We start from the raw sequence: 16,973 nt of genomic DNA on the forward strand, positions 1-16,973 counted from the left end.
GTAAAAAAAAAAATCATAGGGAAAATTCAATGGAAGCCTCAGGAAATGGTAGGGGAGGTCAATTCCAAACCCACATACATTCTAAAATGTCAGAAATGGTCAGTTAGCAAAGTAGGGATTAATTAGATTTTACACTTATATGTTTTTGTTGACATTTCTGGGAATAAAGAGAGAAGAGTGTGATAATTCCTCTTCTATGTCAGTTCTAGAACCTTCTCTTTGTTCCTTACCCTGGTGCTTGTATGAGTATGTACAAATGTGTGTGTGTGTGTGTGTGTTGTGTTTGCAAACATGGACAATGGCGTGTGGGTTTGCTACTCTATTTCTAGTATTTCTGTGCCACCTTATTGATAGGAGAGCTGTGGGATCAGGCTTCTGGATGTAACCCTGTCCTTCCTTAGTGCTTCTGAGTTCAAACTGACTAACTCACAAAATGCATCTGCATCGGGACTGACTTGTGGCATTCATTTTCTCAAAGGGCAAAAAACCTTTTGTTTCTGGTAGAAATTAAAGATGTGTTTGTGACGGCCCTCACTTCTTTTTCACCAAATGCAGCACCCTTCTTCCCTTTAATCCCATGAGGTGGTTTCATGGGGTGACACATAACTTGGAGCTCATGGGAGGCCTTAGAACCATTAACCAACTGAGCTAACCAGGTTCCTCCATTAGTTTAATTTCAAATTGAATTCTCCTTCCTCCATGATTGAAAGAGTACATTCAATTCCTGTAACAGTTTTTGTATGCCTGACTGACATCCCTTGCTAGAGCATAAGCAGTTTGAGGGCAGGGATGGTGTCTTGTTTATGTCTGTACCCCATGTATCATCTAGTGTTCAATAAGGAATTGTTTTATGGAAATGGATTACATGATTAAATTGGAAATAGAATACAGGTTGATTTATTCCACCCCCAGCTTGCCTTGCTCACTGGATGCTTATTACAGTGACCTGAAGGCACTTCAGAAGACTTAAGTGCTCTCTGAATTATTGAAGGAAGATGGACTTTGGCTCAGTAGAGTGTTTGTGCTTAGTGCCTATTACTGGATTCTGATTCTTTGGAAACAAATTAATCCAGAGGGAGTTATTGTTTCTTTATGGTTCTGAATATTTGGTTAGCCTGAATGTATTAAGATCTTACACCCCAACCATGACAGATGGGATTAAAATTCCTTCCCTGAAAAGAATATATTCCTTTATGCTTCCACTATAAATTTATATGCAAGTCATGTTTTGTAAAGTCGTGTTCTTCTCTTGCTATTTGGTGCATTCCCTGCAGCATTCTCGAGGTCCCAGCATTTTCCCTTCAGGAGACCTTAGAATTATTGGGGTATGGGGCAGCCAAGTGACCTGCCCAAGCCCACGTGTCATTTTTTGTTGTTGTTTTTTTGAGACAAGAGTCTTGCTCTGTCACCCAGACTGGAGCACAGTGGTGTGGTCTCGGCTCACTGCAACCTCCATCTCCCAGGTTCCAGTGATTCTCCTGCCTCAGCCTCCCGAGTAGCTGGGATTACAGGTGTGCACCACCATGCCAGGCTAATTTTTGTATTTTTAGTAGAGATGGGGCCTCGCCATTTTGCCCAGGCTGGTCTTGAACTCCTGACCTCAAGTGATCCACCCACCTCAGCCTCCCAAAGTGCTGGGATTACAGGCATGAGCCACTGCTCCAGGACAAAAACTGAGTATCATGTTTTCTTAAACTGCATGTTTAAGATTTCATATTTAAAAATGAATATTGTCTGGCCAATGTGTATTTTAATTTCTTCTCCGATATACTGTAAACTAGGATTGTTTTAGGAATTATAAGGACCTCAGGAAACTTCTGTGTAGTATAAACTGGAAACAATTCATATCCACCACAGACAATAATTAACAGTGCTGGGTGTTAACAATACTTAGGGGGGAATGAGTGATGGAGGGAATGAGTGATACGGACAATTGGTGAAGCCCTGTTGACTGGGTGATCAGGAGAAGGGAGCTGATGGGGGAGGGATTGGAAGCTGAAGGCTGGGAAGGATTTGGATAGATGAAGGGAGAACATAAGAGGGAGGGCTGACAGGATTCTTGCTGATCCGGCTGGTTAATATTGGCTTGCCTCAATTTTCCTTCTAAGCTAGGTAAACATATATTTCCAGGCATCCTATTTGGACTGTATATAGAGACCCATTGACATCTGGGTCTGTTCTAAGCTGCTTTCACTTCCCTCCAATCAGAGCTTGTTGGGCTCAATAAGGTGGAGATGGGGGTCATATATTACCAGGGCAAGCAGGTCTGTGCTTCAGAGAGGAAGTAAGGCATCAGCGCTTCCCTCTAGAATTGATCTGTTGCGGAACAAGAGGCCTCGAGGAGCAGAGAAAGCTGCGCCAGGCTCCCTTTCCCTGCTCAGTCGTTCGTTCCTGGACTAGATGGGTGGAACGAGGCATCTCTGGGTTTCACAGAGCACAGAGGGCACGGCTTGTTTCCTAACCGGCTCTCAAAACCTGCCTGCACTTTGGGCTTTTTCTTCACCTTGCCATATGTTGCTTCCTGCCCTTTTGAACCTCCTTTCAGAGCTGATTGCACTTATGTGCTAGGAAAGGAGTATTTGTCTTCAAGGTCTGAATGCATCCTAATCCTTATTGAACTGCAAGGTGTGATGGCACGACTTGGATATGTAAGTGAGAATTGATTCTGGTCACAGGGGATGTCATAAGTTTCCTCAAAAAATAAAAATAAAAAAGAGGAAAAAATAGTGAGAAAAAATGGCCTTTCGTTATGGGAAACTGGGAGTTTTTCCTACAGATTTCATTCCTGCCTTATATGGGTTTCCTGGAATTCTTCTAGCAGATTCCAGCAGTGCCCTCCGGATCTGCCCTCTGCCCTCTGCCCTCTGAGGGTTAGGATTCATAGTGTGTGACAGTCTTTGCTATTCAGGCCACCTTCTGGGAATGCCAGTGGCCAGGGGATGGTTTGCAGGAGCCCTCAGCAGGGTGCAGAAGCCAGGTGGTTCCCATATCTCATTCCCACGTTTGGTAAACACCTCTCTTACGTTTGCCCTCCTGGGCTTGTTGCTTCTGGTCCCCAGCTCGTCACAGCTTCCCAGGGCCCCGGTAGAAACAAGGGTTCACAGTGGGTAACCTCACTGTGCTGCAACTGGAACCTGGCTTGCAGGATTTCAGGACCTTTGGTTGAGTGGTTTTGGAAAAGGCTACTCAGGGGCTGGGCGCGGTGGCTGTGGCTCACAACTGTAATGCCAGCACTTTGAGAGGCCTAGGCGGGGGGATCACCTGAGATCAGGAGTTCGAGACCAGCCTGGCCAATATGGTGAAACCCCCTCTCTACTAAAAATACAAAAATTAGCTGGGCGTGGTGGCAGGCACCCGCAATCCCAGCTACTTGGGAGGCTGAGGCAGGAGAATCACTTGAACCTGGGAGGCGGAGGTTGCAGTGAGGCGAGATTGTGCCACTGCACTCCAGCCTGGGCAACAAGAGCGAGACTGTCTCAAAAAAAAAAAGAAAGAAAAAAGAAAAAAAGAAAAGGCTACTCAGGCTGAAGTGCCCTCAGGCCTTGGAAAAGAAATTTCAAACAAATTATTTTCTACTTAGCCTTTTTGTTTTAACTTCAGAAGGGTTATCTGGATGACTGGACTTACATAAAAAAAAAAGTTAAAAGTCTTTTTAAACCACGGACAATATAGGTTTCACTGGACTCATTTTTCAAGATACGAAATTGTTGAATTGTTTTCCTTTGGTAATTGAAACCAGAATTCAGTGTTTTCTCTAACTTCCTTTCGGATTCTTTGCTCTCTGGAGAACGTTTTGCCTGCTTTGCAAGGGGGTATGAGTAGTGCGTGTGCCTGAGGGCCTCTCTCTGCCCCCTCCTAACGCCCGGCCACCCTGTTCCGACTGCTGCCCCTGCCGGTCGGGCCCGGACACTGCAGGGAGCCTCACATCCTCAGATGACGGATTCCTTCTGTACATCTCATCACATCCTTTTCTACTGGCTTCAACTTGCATGGCCTCTGTCTTGAACAAAGAAAGAAAAAAATGAAATGTTTCTTCTGCCTTCCTGTCATCTTACGCATTTTACGCTGATATACTTGTAGGCAAAGGGAATTGAAAGGGCATGCACTTTGGAACGAGACAAGCCTCAGTTCAAATCCGGGCTTTGGGAAACCATGATCCGGGAGTTCTGGGGCAAAGTAAGGCTTTCTGAGCTTTAGCTGTATTATTTGTAAAATGGGAATAGTACCGAACTCCTAGGGTTATAGTGTTAAATGCCTCCCTTCCTTTCTTTACTCTGAGTTCCTCCACCACCACCTCATGGTCCCTGCTTCCATTCCTCCCTTCCTTGCAAGCTTCCGGAATTCTGTGTACCCCGGGCAGCAATAGCCCTTCTGGAGCTCCCCGCAGTTGGCAAGAGCAAGTCACTCTGTGAGGAAGTCTTGGGCTCTGTTATCTTCAGATGCTCAAGTCAGGAAATAGGGGGCTAGAGGTCATTGTGCTCATTTCCCCAGAGATTATCAATGCCACCCCCACCCCTTTTAGGAGATGGCATGTGCCATGATCGTAGCTCAGTGGGATCCTTAATGCCTAGTGATCTCGGCTTAACAGGACAAAGATTCCAAGCCCATGTCTGTTCTGGGAAGCAAAGCAGGATGTGTGGGCCTGGAGTGAAGTTTGTTCCATTTCTCGCCATAGGCCGTGGTATGATTACAGCTGTGCCTAGTGCTGCCTAGTTTTACTTTCATGCCTGATTTGCAATGTGGCAGGGTCCTGAGATGAGAGCTCTGTGTGGGCCAGTAAAGTCAAGAGACTTTGTCCTGGTCACTTGGCTACTTGCAGGGGGTTCTGGAAAGTCAAGTTCTCTGAATCTCAGTTGCCTTTAATATAAAAGGAAAGCTATAGTTTCGGGTCTGATTGATTCACATGGTTTTGGTCGGGAGTGAATGAAATTAATGTAAATTAAAACACATTATGAGTAGCAAAATGCTATGCAATCTAAAAATAATAACATTTTAATCACTCCTATCATCATATGGGCCAGGCACTGTTCTAAGCTGTCTACAAATAGTAACTCATTTAGTTGAATGCTCACAACCACCTTATGAGAGAGCTACTGTTAATATCACCACTTTACTGATGGGGAAACTGAGGCACAGAGAGGTTAAGTAACTTGTGGAAGGTCACACAACCAGCAAGTGGTACAATCAGGGTTTGAACCAGGCAATGAGGAGTCAGCATTTGTTATTGTTCCTATTCCTATAGCATAGCTGGGAAGGGAATGCAGTGCTGGTTTGGAGAACACATCAAGCAGGCCTCCTGTCATCCACTGAGTGAGATGAGATGATGGCCATACATTGCGGCACAGCCAGCTATCCATGGTCTGCGGCAACAGATCAGTCTTGCAGGGACATGGATAGCTCAGCTAGTGAACATTCACATGTTCGACGAATAGCTAGAGTAAATAGTTGGATCTCATTTAGAGGCATGCTCTGGCATTCCTCTTTCACATCATTTGCTTTCCAGGCCCACTCCAGGATGAGAGTACTGAGGTGCCATAAAAGACCAACAGGCAGGATGTTGGAGGGTTCAGGAGCTGCCAAGGTTGTGTTCATGCTGACCTGTTGGCATAGCGTACAGCAGTGCCAGCTGCTCTGCTAAACCGAGGAGCTGAGATGCTATGTTGATTTCTACATGTTCCAGGCAAATACTTCCTGAGGATTGTCAGGATTTACATAATGGATTGGCCCTGGGACCACTGAGCCAGCATCTATCTTTGACAAGTGTACCGAGAGATGACCTTTAAACCTAGGGATGTTCTCCAGATGCAGTTCCAGCTGGGCCAGTAAGATCTGCATGTTTATGGTGCTGTTTTTTCTTTTCTTCCCAGGGAGCCAGGATTGCTTACCACCTGCAGCGTGCTTTCGGAGGCGGCGGCTGGCACGGAGGCCGGGCTACATGAGAAGCTCGACAGGGCCTGGGATCGGGTTCCTTTCCCCAGCAGTGGGCACACTGTTCCGGTTCCCAGGAGGGGTGTCTGGCGAGGAGTCCCACCACTCGGAGTCCAGGGCCAGACAGTGTGGCCTTGACTCGAGAAGCCTCTTGGTCCGGAGCCCTGTTTCCAAGAGCGCAGCAGCCCCTACTGTGACCTCTGTGAGAGGAGCCTCGGCGCACTTTGGGATTCAGCTCAGAGGTGGCACCAGATTGCCTGACAAGCTTAGCAGGCTGTGTGGCCCTGGGAGTGCTGGGTGGCAGCAAGAGTTTGCAGCCATGGATAGTTCTGAGACCCTGGACGCCAGCTGGGAGGCAGCCTTCAGCGATGGAGGAAGACATGTCCGGGCAGCAGGCTCTCTGCCATCAGCAGAGTTGAGTAGCAATAGCTGCAGCCCTGGTTGTGGCCCTGAGGTCCCCCCAACCCCTCCTGGCTCTCACAGTGCCTTTACCTCAAGCTTTAGCTTTATTCAGCTCTCGCTTGGCTCTGCCGGGGAACGTGGAGAAGCAGAAGGCTGCCCACCATCCAGAGAGGCCGAGTCCCATTGCCAGAGCCCCCAGGAGATGGGAGCCAAAGCTGCCAGCTTGGACGGGCCTCACGAGGACCCGCGATGTCTCTCTCGGCCCTTCAGTCTCTTGGCTACACGAGTCTCGGCGGACTTGGCCCAGGCCGCAGGGAACAGCTCCAGGCCAGAGCGTGACATGCATTCTTTACCAGACATGGACCCTGGCTCCTCCAGTTCTCTGGATCCCTCATTGGCTGGCTGTGGTGGTGATGGGAGCAGCAGCTCAGGGGATGCCCACTCTTGGGACACCCTGCTTAGGAAATGGGAGCCAGTGCTGCGGGACTGCCTGCTGAGAAACCGGAGGCAGATGGAGGTCAGTGTCTCTTCCACCTCTGCGGCCCGAGATTGTCGTGAGCTCAGATTAGCACTGGGCAGACACGGCAGGAAATGAGGGGTTCTGGGCTCAGCTGACTTCCTCCTGGAAGCTGCAGCAGCTCCTTTTGGAGCCGGCTGCACAGGATGTTGCTGCACTTCTGTCTCTTTGAATTGGACACAAATCTACTCTCCTTTTTGTCTTCTCTGTCACTTAGGTGCTCAGATTTGCTCTCCATTGGGCCGCAGGCTCCTCCGCAGGCCCTGGCTTAGGTGAGACGTGGTTCATGCAGCCCAGCTCTGCTTTGAGACAGGAAACTGGGGGCAGGGGAGATTGAGCTGGGTGATGTTTGGAAGGAGTTGAGAGATACAAAAATGGGGATGCCCTCTCTCAGGGCGATCCTGCTCTTCATCTGCTTCACTCATTCCCTTCTATCCTGCTGCAGTGGCTGCTACCTTCCACAGGGTTGGGAGACTTCGCTTCTGGTCATTGAACCTCTTTGGCTCTCAGTTTCCATATTTAGAGATAACACCAACTCATAGGATTGTTCTAAGGCTCAAATGAGAATGTAGCTGCTGTGGAAATAAGTACAAACTGGAGACATCTAAGGCCCAGCCTTATGATGATTCTGTCCATCCAGTTATCTGAGAGGTGGGTATAGCCGGAAGTAGGCAGGGTTCCTCTACCCACAAAAGTTCCCAGAGAAGCCCAGGTAGAGATGCTCTGTGGCTCATCAGTTGCCAGACTGTATTTTAATCCTGGTGTGTGTGTACGTATGTGTTTGTGTGTGTATGTGTGTGCATGTAGGTGTGCCTGTGTGTGCGTGTGTATGTGTGTGTGCATGTTTGTGCTGTGTGTGCATGTGTGTTTGTGCATGCACGTGCGAGTGTATTTGTGTGTGTGCACTCGTGTGTTTCTGCGTGTGGTGTGTGGATATGTTCATGTACATAGGGAAGTGGAGCACCCACTCATCAGGCATTTGGGAGGAGTAATCTGCAGAAGTTCATGCTCATTCCCCAAAAGAGCATCTCCCTTCTGTTCTTTATCTATAGTCTGATGTTTCTAGCCCTGTCCCTGTTTGCCCTGTTTCAGCCCTCAGGGACCTCAGCCCAGCCCTCTGATTTATTATGCAGAGAGGGAGTGAGGTCAGAGCAGAGATGCAGGCTTGTATTCTGGGTGATGTGTGGAGTCTTCCGGTTAGTCATCGCCTAAACCAGTGCCCCTTGTCTTTCCCCCAAACCTGTTCTGAAGGGCCTCCAATATTGGTTGATTTGAATGCATAGAATCTATCCAGTTTCTTAGGCCAGAAACCACAACCATCTTCCACACCTCCCTCTCCCTCGTTCCACATCTGGCTGGCTTCCAAGCCCTCTCAGTCCTACTACTAATATGTCTCTCATCACCATGGCCGCTGCCCTGGCTCAGATCCTTGTTATCTTTCACCTGGGTTTTGCAAGAGGTTCTACCTTCCTGCGGTGTTTCTCTTCTCCAGTTAATTAAACTAAATGTGATCATATGTGCAAAGTGCTTCAGACAGGGCCTGGCATCTAGCAAGTACCCAGAAATTGGCCATTGTCATCATTAGAGAAATAGCTCCAATTTAGAGAGTTTGAGTCAAAAGCAAATGAAGCTCTCCCTTCTGCCCATCGCTCAAATTAAATTCCTATCTTATCTCAAATGGTAGAATCTGGACACACTTTTTCTTTAGTGTAAGTATTGTTGTCTATGGCAATCCCACAGCTGGGCAGGGAAAAACATGACACTCTCTTCAATTACAATCATGTACTGCATAATGACATTTTGGTCAATGACGGATCACATATATGATGTGACAGTGGTCCTATGAGATTATCGTACTGTGTTTTTGTTGTACCCTTTCTATGTTCAGATATGTTTAGATACAACAATACCTTACCATTGTGTGACACTTGTCTACAGTATTCAGTACAGTCACATGCTGCACAGGTTTGTAGCCAAGGAGCAATAGACTATTCCATCTAGCCTAGGTGTGTAATGGGCTACACCATCCAGATTTGTGTAAGCACACTCTACGATGTTCACACAATGATGAAGTCACCTAATAATGCATTTCTCAGAATGCATCCCTGTCATTAAGTAACGCTAGGCTGTACTTGAGTATCTGTTGTGTGACAGCAGAATTAACAGAGTAGTGGGAATGACAGAAATAACACAGTCCAGGGCATAGGACTTACAGGAAGGCAGAGTTTGCCTCAATAGGAGGAAGAACCTCTTGACAGTGGGAATTGTCTGTGATGAGGTGGGCTGCTCAGGGACTTGTTTTCCCATGGTGCTTACGCAGAGGCCCCAGACTGCTCACTGGGGTTGCAGTTGAGGCCCTCGGGACAGGGCAGAAGGTCGGGTGAAGGATCTCCAAAAAGATCCTTTGAAAGAGTAGGATTTCTAGTGTTTGGGGGCCTTATTGATATTATATTTTAATTCCTTAACCTCCTCTCGCTTCTACTTACGTAAAAATGAGAATCTCAGGAATTTAAGTTTCAGCTTCTTCTAAAAGATGGTTGATCCTCAGTGTTTGTGGATTCTATATGTGTGAATTCGTCTACTTGCTAAAATTTGTTGTTAACTCCAAAATCAGTACTCACAGCACTTTTACGGTCATTTTTCATTTTTATTTTATTTTTTAAGAGACGGGGTCTCTGTCATCCAGGCTGGGGTGCAGTGGTGTGATCATAACTCACTGTAACCTTGAACTCCTGGGCTCAAGCGATTCTCTTGCCTCAGCCTCCCTAGTGGCTGGGACTACAGGCGCATGCCACCATGCCTGGCTAATTTTTTTTTTTTTTTGGGTAGAGATGAGGGTCTCGCCACGTTGCCCAGACTGGTCTTGAACTCCTGGCCTCAAATGATCCTCCTGCCTCAGCCTCCAAGGTACTGGGATTACAGGCATGAGCCACCATGCCTCGTGGTAATTTTGAACCTGCACAGAGTGGCAAAATATTTGGGTCACCTGATGTACACGCTTTCTACTTAGGTCAAACAAGGTCAGACCAGATGACATTCTACCTTCTCTCTCATACTACAAACTAGTATCCTTTTTGTGGTCTATTTAATGCCATCTTTTTTTACATTTTTGTGCTCTTTATTGGTGAGTTAACCATTGCAAAAGCTCCCCAAGCATAGTGCTAATGCCAACTAGTGCTCGTAAGCATCAGAAGGCTGTGATGGGCCTGATGGAGAAGATACAGGTGCTCCAGAAACTTTATTCAGGCGTGAGTTAGAGTGCTGTTGGCCAGAGTACAATGCTTATGGATCAATAATACATATTAAATAAGATGTTTTTAAACAGAAACACACATAGAACAAGGTTATGTGTTGACCGATGGAGGAAGGTGTTGTGACCAGGGGTTCATGGGAACCTACCCTGTATTTCTCCTAGGAGCAATGCTTCATTATTCCCTAATTCAGTATTCACAGAAACTTTACAGAACATAACTACAGTACTGTGAATAAGGAGAATCGACTGTGTATATTTTATGCTGTTTAGAAATCGCTGCTTAGCGAGATTTCCAGGGGTTGCATGGGACTGAGAAGATGGTAATAAAGGTAGTTGGTGACCAGGCATGCAGAGGAGGGGAAGTGGAGTGGGCCCTGCAAGGTAGGCTCCACCTAAGGCCATGGAAACTGGTGAAAAATGAAGGACTCTGCCTGCAGAGTATTATAGGACGTTCCACAGGCAGGGTTGTGGCACAGTGCAAGACATGGCCACTGGGGCTGTGCCTCCAGCAAAGACGGGTATTCAGACATATCTCAGGGCGGTCCATTCAGGGCCTTATAGAGATCACTGGACGAGGCGGGCATCACGGGGTGGGCTTTGGCTGTAAATGAATTTTTTTCCTGACCTTGTTTCCTGCATTTCTTCAGCTTCTGTTCTAATAAATGTTTAATGATACCATCATTTGGGTGTGGCGATGGTAATGCTATAGCTTTATGTGGCCCTCAAACCATTCACACAGCCTTTCTTCTGTCCCTAATATATAGGACTAAGTTACTGGTAAACTTTGCAGTTGTAATATAGAACAATTCAAAGACAAAGGGGTTAATATGATTATTCATTCATTCTTTCATTCATTCAGAAAGCATTTATCAATGACAACTAGTACAATGCCTTATGCTAGGCTTTGGAGATTGTATTAGGACAGGCTAGTAACAGGCACTACGTTAGAGGCTCAACACAACAAAATTGTGTTTTTTGCGTATGCTTCATGTTCCACAGAGATTTTTGGGGGGCAAGAACCCAGCCTGCACCATCTGAACATATGACCCCCTTAGTCACAGACATGAGGAAGAGAATGTTAGGGAGTCCTACAAGAGCGATCAAATGCTTCAGCATAGAGGTAACCCCATCACTGCCACTCATACCCTGTTCAGCAGAACAAGGAGAGAGGCACTTGTACTCTTTCCATGTGCCCAAAGCAGTGGAAAATCAAGTCAGGGTAAGTACTAGCATCTTATACATGGATGCAAAATAGTTCTTGCCCCCCAGATGCTCAAGGTCGAATGATGTGCACAGATAAAACCAAACAAAGCAAAATGATGGCTATAACCTGGTGCAATAAGTACTCCATTCTTTCAATGGGTCAGGAAAAAAACCCCAAAAAACAAAAAACAAAACAAACCTTGGCATCATCCTGGTGCGTTTTCCTCAGACCCCACCTGTGATGTATTGGCAAATCCTGTTGGCTCTATATTTAACCAGTGGTCTTCTGAATATATCTGGAATCAGATCACATCTCACCATCTTCACCATTGCCACCATCCTCACTATCATCCAAGCTCCTGTCATCTCCTTCCTGAATGTTCTCATAGCCTCTTACCTGGCCTCCCTTCTTCTGCTCTTACTAACAGCAGCCACAGTGAAACTGTTTAAAACATAAGTCAGATCATGTGCATTTCCGCCCCAAACTCTCCAGTGGTGCTCCATGAACTTCAGAGTAAAATCAGAACTTTTAAATGGTCTTCATGTCTCTTCTTGACACAGTCCTCATTACCTGTGTGACCTCATTCTCTATAGTTTTCCCTTCCATCAATCTGCCCCAGATCCAGTGGCATTCTTGCTCCCACTTGCTTTTCATTTCACTTTCACGTCTTGCTTTCTTACCAGAAACACTTCTGCCTGAGCCTTTGTACTGGCTCTTCCCTCTGTGGGAATATTTTTCTCCCAGACAGCCTCGTGGTTCACTCCCTTACTGCTTTTAAATCTTTGCGTAAATGTCACCATCTCAAGGAGATCAGATTTCAAATTGCAACCTCTACCCTCTACCAGCATCCCTGATCCCCATAACGTGGTTCTCCCTTTTCCTTTTTCATAGCATTAATCACTTGCTAAGGTGCCATAAAACTTACAGTTGACCCTTGAACAACACCGGTTTGAGCTGCAAGGGTCACTTATATGCAGATTCTCTTCCACCTCTGCCACCCCTGAGACAGCAAGACCAACCTCTCTTCCTCCTCCTCCTCAGCCTATTCAAGGTGAAGATGATAAGGATGAAGACCTTGATGATGATCCACTTTCACTTAATGAATAGGAAATTTATTTTCTGTTTTTTATGATTTTTTTCGTCATCTAGTCAATGCTGAATTTTTTTCTCGATGATTTTTAAATAACATTTTCTTTTTTCCAGTTTACTTTTATTGTAAGAATGCATATATAATACATATAACAAACAAAATGTGTGTTAATCAACTGTTTTATGTTTTTGGTAAGGTCTCTGTTCAACAGTAGGCTATTAGTAGTTAAGTTTTGGGGAAGTCAAAAGTTATACACAGATTTTCAACTGTGTAGGGCAGGGGTTGGTTCCCATAATCCCTGTTGTTCAAGGGCCGACTGTATTATGTTTTTGCCTAGAATGTAAGTCTAGAGGGCTAAGCATTTTATGATGTATCCTTGTTACACCAACACAATACAAACAGGGCCTGATAACTAAGAGGCACTCAGTAAATATTTGTTGAATGGGTCTATGAATAGAAGCAAGTACAGGTCACAATGGAGGTATAGAGGAGGGACATTTAACACAGACTGGAGGAGACGACACTTGTGCTAGGGGTTGAAGGAAATGTAGGTGTGAGCCAGGCAAAGAATGGGAGGAAGATGTTTTTCAGGGAGCAAGCCCAAATCCATTCATTGGTAGGCCAAGAATTCATTGTCAGTAAATTTTTGGGTCTCCTGCTGAGAAGAACAATGATTGTATTAGTCAGTTCTCATGCTGCTAATAAAGACGTACCCAAGTCTGGGTAATTTATAAAGAAAAAGAGGTTTAACGGACTCACAGTTCTACATGGCTGGGGAAGCCTCACAATCATGGTGGAAGGCAAAGGAGGAGAAAGGCACATCTTACACAGTGGCAGGCAAGAGGGCGCTTGTGCAGGGGAACTCCCTTTTATAAAACCATCAGATCTCATGAGACATATTCATTATCATGAGAACAGCATGGAAAAGACACACCCCCATGATTCAATTACCTCCCACAACATGTGGGAATTATGGGAGCTACAATTCAAGATGAGATTTGGGTGGGGACACAGCCAAACCATATCAATGATGCTAAATCAACCCATTGGTAACACTCAGAGAAGTAACTGGATCACTGAGTCTCCATGTGGGTTAAATAAGACTGCCCTTTTCTGTAATGGAAAATATTTGAACCTTAGGGCTTCTCAGAAGGGTTTTGTGAGAGCTTTGCCATCATTCTTACTCAAGCTTTCAGGACAGCCTGCTGAGCTTAAGTTCATGCTCTTTTTCTCTTGGTTTCTCTCCCAGTTTTGGTGTGTTTACCTTCATAATTTAAATGTGAGGTTTAGAACAGAGACCATTTGGTCAGGAAATTTGTATTCCTTCTCATTATGCATTTCTTCATGCAGATGAGGGCACAGTGTGATGTTTTTGTTTAAAATAAAATAACATTTTAACTTTTTATGTGGATATTATGCTCAAATTACACTTTTTCTATACATAGGTTTTTTTTGGAGAAACTAATACATCTGGCATTGAAAAAATGTGCATTTTTTTAAAAAGAGAATGAAGAAGTTCAGTTTTGAAACAGTTTCTAGATGTTCTTAGTTTTCACAAAAATGTTTGCTTGAATTCTATTGTAATTTTTTATTTTTTCCCCTTTAAACCAACATAGGTAATATCCTTAAGATTAAAACTTCAGAAACTTCAGGAAGATGCAATTGAGAATGATGATTATGATAAAGGTGAGTTTTAATTTGTTTATTGATTGTTTTGTCATCATGTCCCATTTTTCTTTCCATCTTTACTCATATCTACCTTTTGAATCCCAAAAGAATTGTACAATCTGTTCCTCTGATCATCTCCACCAGGGAATACTTGACTCTTTTACAGCATTATTGTTTTGTAGATTTCAAAGTACTTCATGAACATTAATCCTTTGGGTTATAAATATAACCTCATCAATTGTCCAGAAACACTTAGCATACTCACAGAATAAAAATTATATTAGCTTGCCACCTGTCTGCCCATGGTGTGATGTATCTATAATCCTCTTGTTCATAAAAAATATTTGTCTGACACCTATTATATGCTAGGTAATATGGGAGACAATAGGAAAGTAAGACAGACATGGTATCTGCCCTTGTGATGCCAGTAAACGTAAGCCTTCATGGGGCTTTCTGACTTCATAATTTCCAGAACCAGAGATAGGAAATGAGGTGAATTTGAGAAATGTCAGACTGTGCCAAAGGGGGTCACATGCATCAAATTTCCACATACATGGCCTAAAATACCCAAGAGAAAAAGAAGTTACAACATCAGACCAGAGATAGAGGGACTGATCTGAGGCCAGGAAAACAAACAAACAAACAAACAAACAAACAAAAAAACCAACTAAAATGAGGCACCAAAATAGAAGTTGGGCTGCAAGCAGATGAGGGCTGACATGGGGGTTGAATGGGCACAGGGTAGACTGAGTCAAAGGAAAGCTTTCAGGTATGGTTGTCCTGGGAACAATCCTGAAAACTTTAGATGCTCATTGCAAGATCTCACACCCATTTCTGCTGGGTGTGGGAAAGAGAAAGGGCTGAAAATGACATGTAGATTCCCCTAGGCACCTACTAACTTGATAGATACTCCTGCTATTGAGCAAGTTAGGACACCCAGGATTGGTATGGAAATGGAATGTAGGTTTAAGGATTCTTCTGGAAGCTGGTTAGCTTTAAGGCATGGGTCTTCAGCCTTTAGCCCATGTGACATTCTCATTGTATGTGTCATAGACTGTTGGAATTAGGGCACTATGGGAATAAGATAAGTGATTTCCAAAAGGAGGTAGAAAATCCTGTTCTAGGAAATGCTGTTGCATGTTCTCATTACCTATCCATTGCAGTTGGGTTTAGAAAGTCACGGGGCATGGGAGGAAGGGAGAAAGGACTGGAGACAGAGGAGGGACTCTTGACATTCTCCCAGTCCTCCTTCTACAGGCCACTTGATTTCATAATAACACTGGGTGGAGGATGAGGTGCCTGAGAGAGGAGGCAAGTCGGAGGCAGGGGAAGGCACCCCTCAAGCCCAGCATCAGTGGCTTCAGCCCGGGCACAGCTGTAGGCAGGGAGAAAATGAGCTATTCCTGGGCCAGGGCTCACCCGCTGGGTTTCATCTATGAGAGATAATTACATCTAGCTTTGAAGCTGCCCACTATTGCACAGATTTATTTTTATTACCATGAGTTGAGTCCTGGACTCTCTACCTTTAATGACACTGTAACACATAAAGCTTACAATGCAGTGAAAAAGTAGGCCAATCAGGCCCTAGTTTGTCCCCTGCTCCTGCTTAGGACCTGGTGAACTTTCTAGACTTGGTTCTCTCAATGGCTTCATTAAATGGAGACCTCACTTCTTTAATCTTTTCTCCAAACATTCCGCAACACCTAAGGGAATGGGGTTTGAGAGGATACACCTCATCAGGGAAGCTCAAAGAATACAGGCATCTTCTTTAGTGTTTCTGCCTTTTTCCGTTCTTGTTGGTACCTCACTACTTACTACATCAGAAGTTTCAGGGTGGGCTCAGCATTCTGTGTTTTCCCAAGCCTTCCTGGTGACGAGTGTCCTGAGGCTTGAGAAAACACTGGTGCAGAGTTTATGCTAGTGAGCACTAGGCCTGGGGGGCGGCAGCCAGCCGAGCCCTGGAAGAGGGGTTGAGTCTATGGGTTGTGTCCTTCCTGATCCACCAGAAATCTATGCAGCAGACAAGCATCCTGGTAGGCACAGGACACACGATTTACATGCCACTCCCCTTGCCTTCTTCCCAATCCCACAGACCCGATTCAGTGCGTTGAGAGGTAAATGTTCTTGTGGAATATGCACAATGCCTGGCATATAGGAGGCAGGCCGTCAGTAAATGTGGTGTGAGGGAATTAATTAATAAATGACTTGCCCTCTGAATGCATGGAGGCTATGGATGGCAAGCTAGAGTGAACGAGAGGAAAGCACTCTTGCCACCTGAAGGTGGGCTTAGTTCTCAGCTCATCTGCAGTGCCCAGGATGGGGGGTGGGAGTGGGTGAAGGGGAAGATCTTTGCATAGAAATTGGCTTATGTGAAAAATATCTATTAAGTATCCATCGTATATAACAGCACTTCTCAGACTTTAATGTACTGTGAATAACCTGGGTTGGTAATGGATTAAAATGCAGATTCTGGGCCGGGTGCGGTGGCTCATGCCTGTAATCCCAGCACTTTGGGAGTCCGAGGCGGGTGGATCACGAGGTCAGGAGATCGAGACCATCCTGGCTAACGCAGTGAAACCCCGTCTCTACTAAAAATACAAAAACAAAATTAGCCGGGCGTGGTGGCAGGCGCCTGTAGTCCCAGCTACTCAGGAGGCTGAGGCAGGAGAATGGCATGAACCCAGGGGGCGGAGCTTGCAGTGAGCCGAGATGGCGCCACTGCACTCCAAACTGGGCGACAGAGCGAGACTCTGTCTCAAAAAAAAAAAAAAAAAAAAGCAGATTCTGATTAAGTAGGACTGGGGTGGGGTGGGAGACTCCATTTCTAATGATCTCCCAAATGATGCGCATACTGCGAGCCTGTGAGCCACACGTAGAGTAATAATGGCATATAAGAAATCACAACGCCGTG

General features: G+C 45.4%; 1 protein-coding gene across 12 annotated transcripts in view; it reads left to right on the forward strand.

Moving 5' to 3' along the window:
- DISC1 (DISC1 scaffold protein) overlaps positions 1-16,973 on the forward strand; it is a 415,293-nt gene that overhangs the window by 61,313 nt on the left and 337,007 nt on the right. For 10 of the 12 annotated variants that reach the window (XR_008674555.2, XM_055373011.2, XM_055373035.2 and 7 more), the window contains exons 2-3: positions 5,868-6,847; positions 14,011-14,080. Coding sequence is in view for 11 of the 12 variants with exons in the window: in XM_055373011.2 (XP_055228986.2) it covers positions 5,868-6,847; positions 14,011-14,080 (1,050 nt within the window). In the remaining variant the exon portion in view is untranslated. The remainder of the gene's footprint in view (positions 1-5,867; positions 6,848-14,010; positions 14,081-16,973) is intronic. The other 2 variants (XM_063707830.1, XM_004028591.5) reach the window with 1 other exon arrangement.

The sequence above is a fragment of the Gorilla gorilla genome, chromosome 1 (genome assembly GCF_029281585.2).
Source record: "Gorilla gorilla gorilla isolate KB3781 chromosome 1, NHGRI_mGorGor1-v2.1_pri, whole genome shotgun sequence".
Lineage (NCBI taxonomy): Eukaryota > Metazoa > Chordata > Mammalia > Primates > Hominidae > Gorilla > Gorilla gorilla.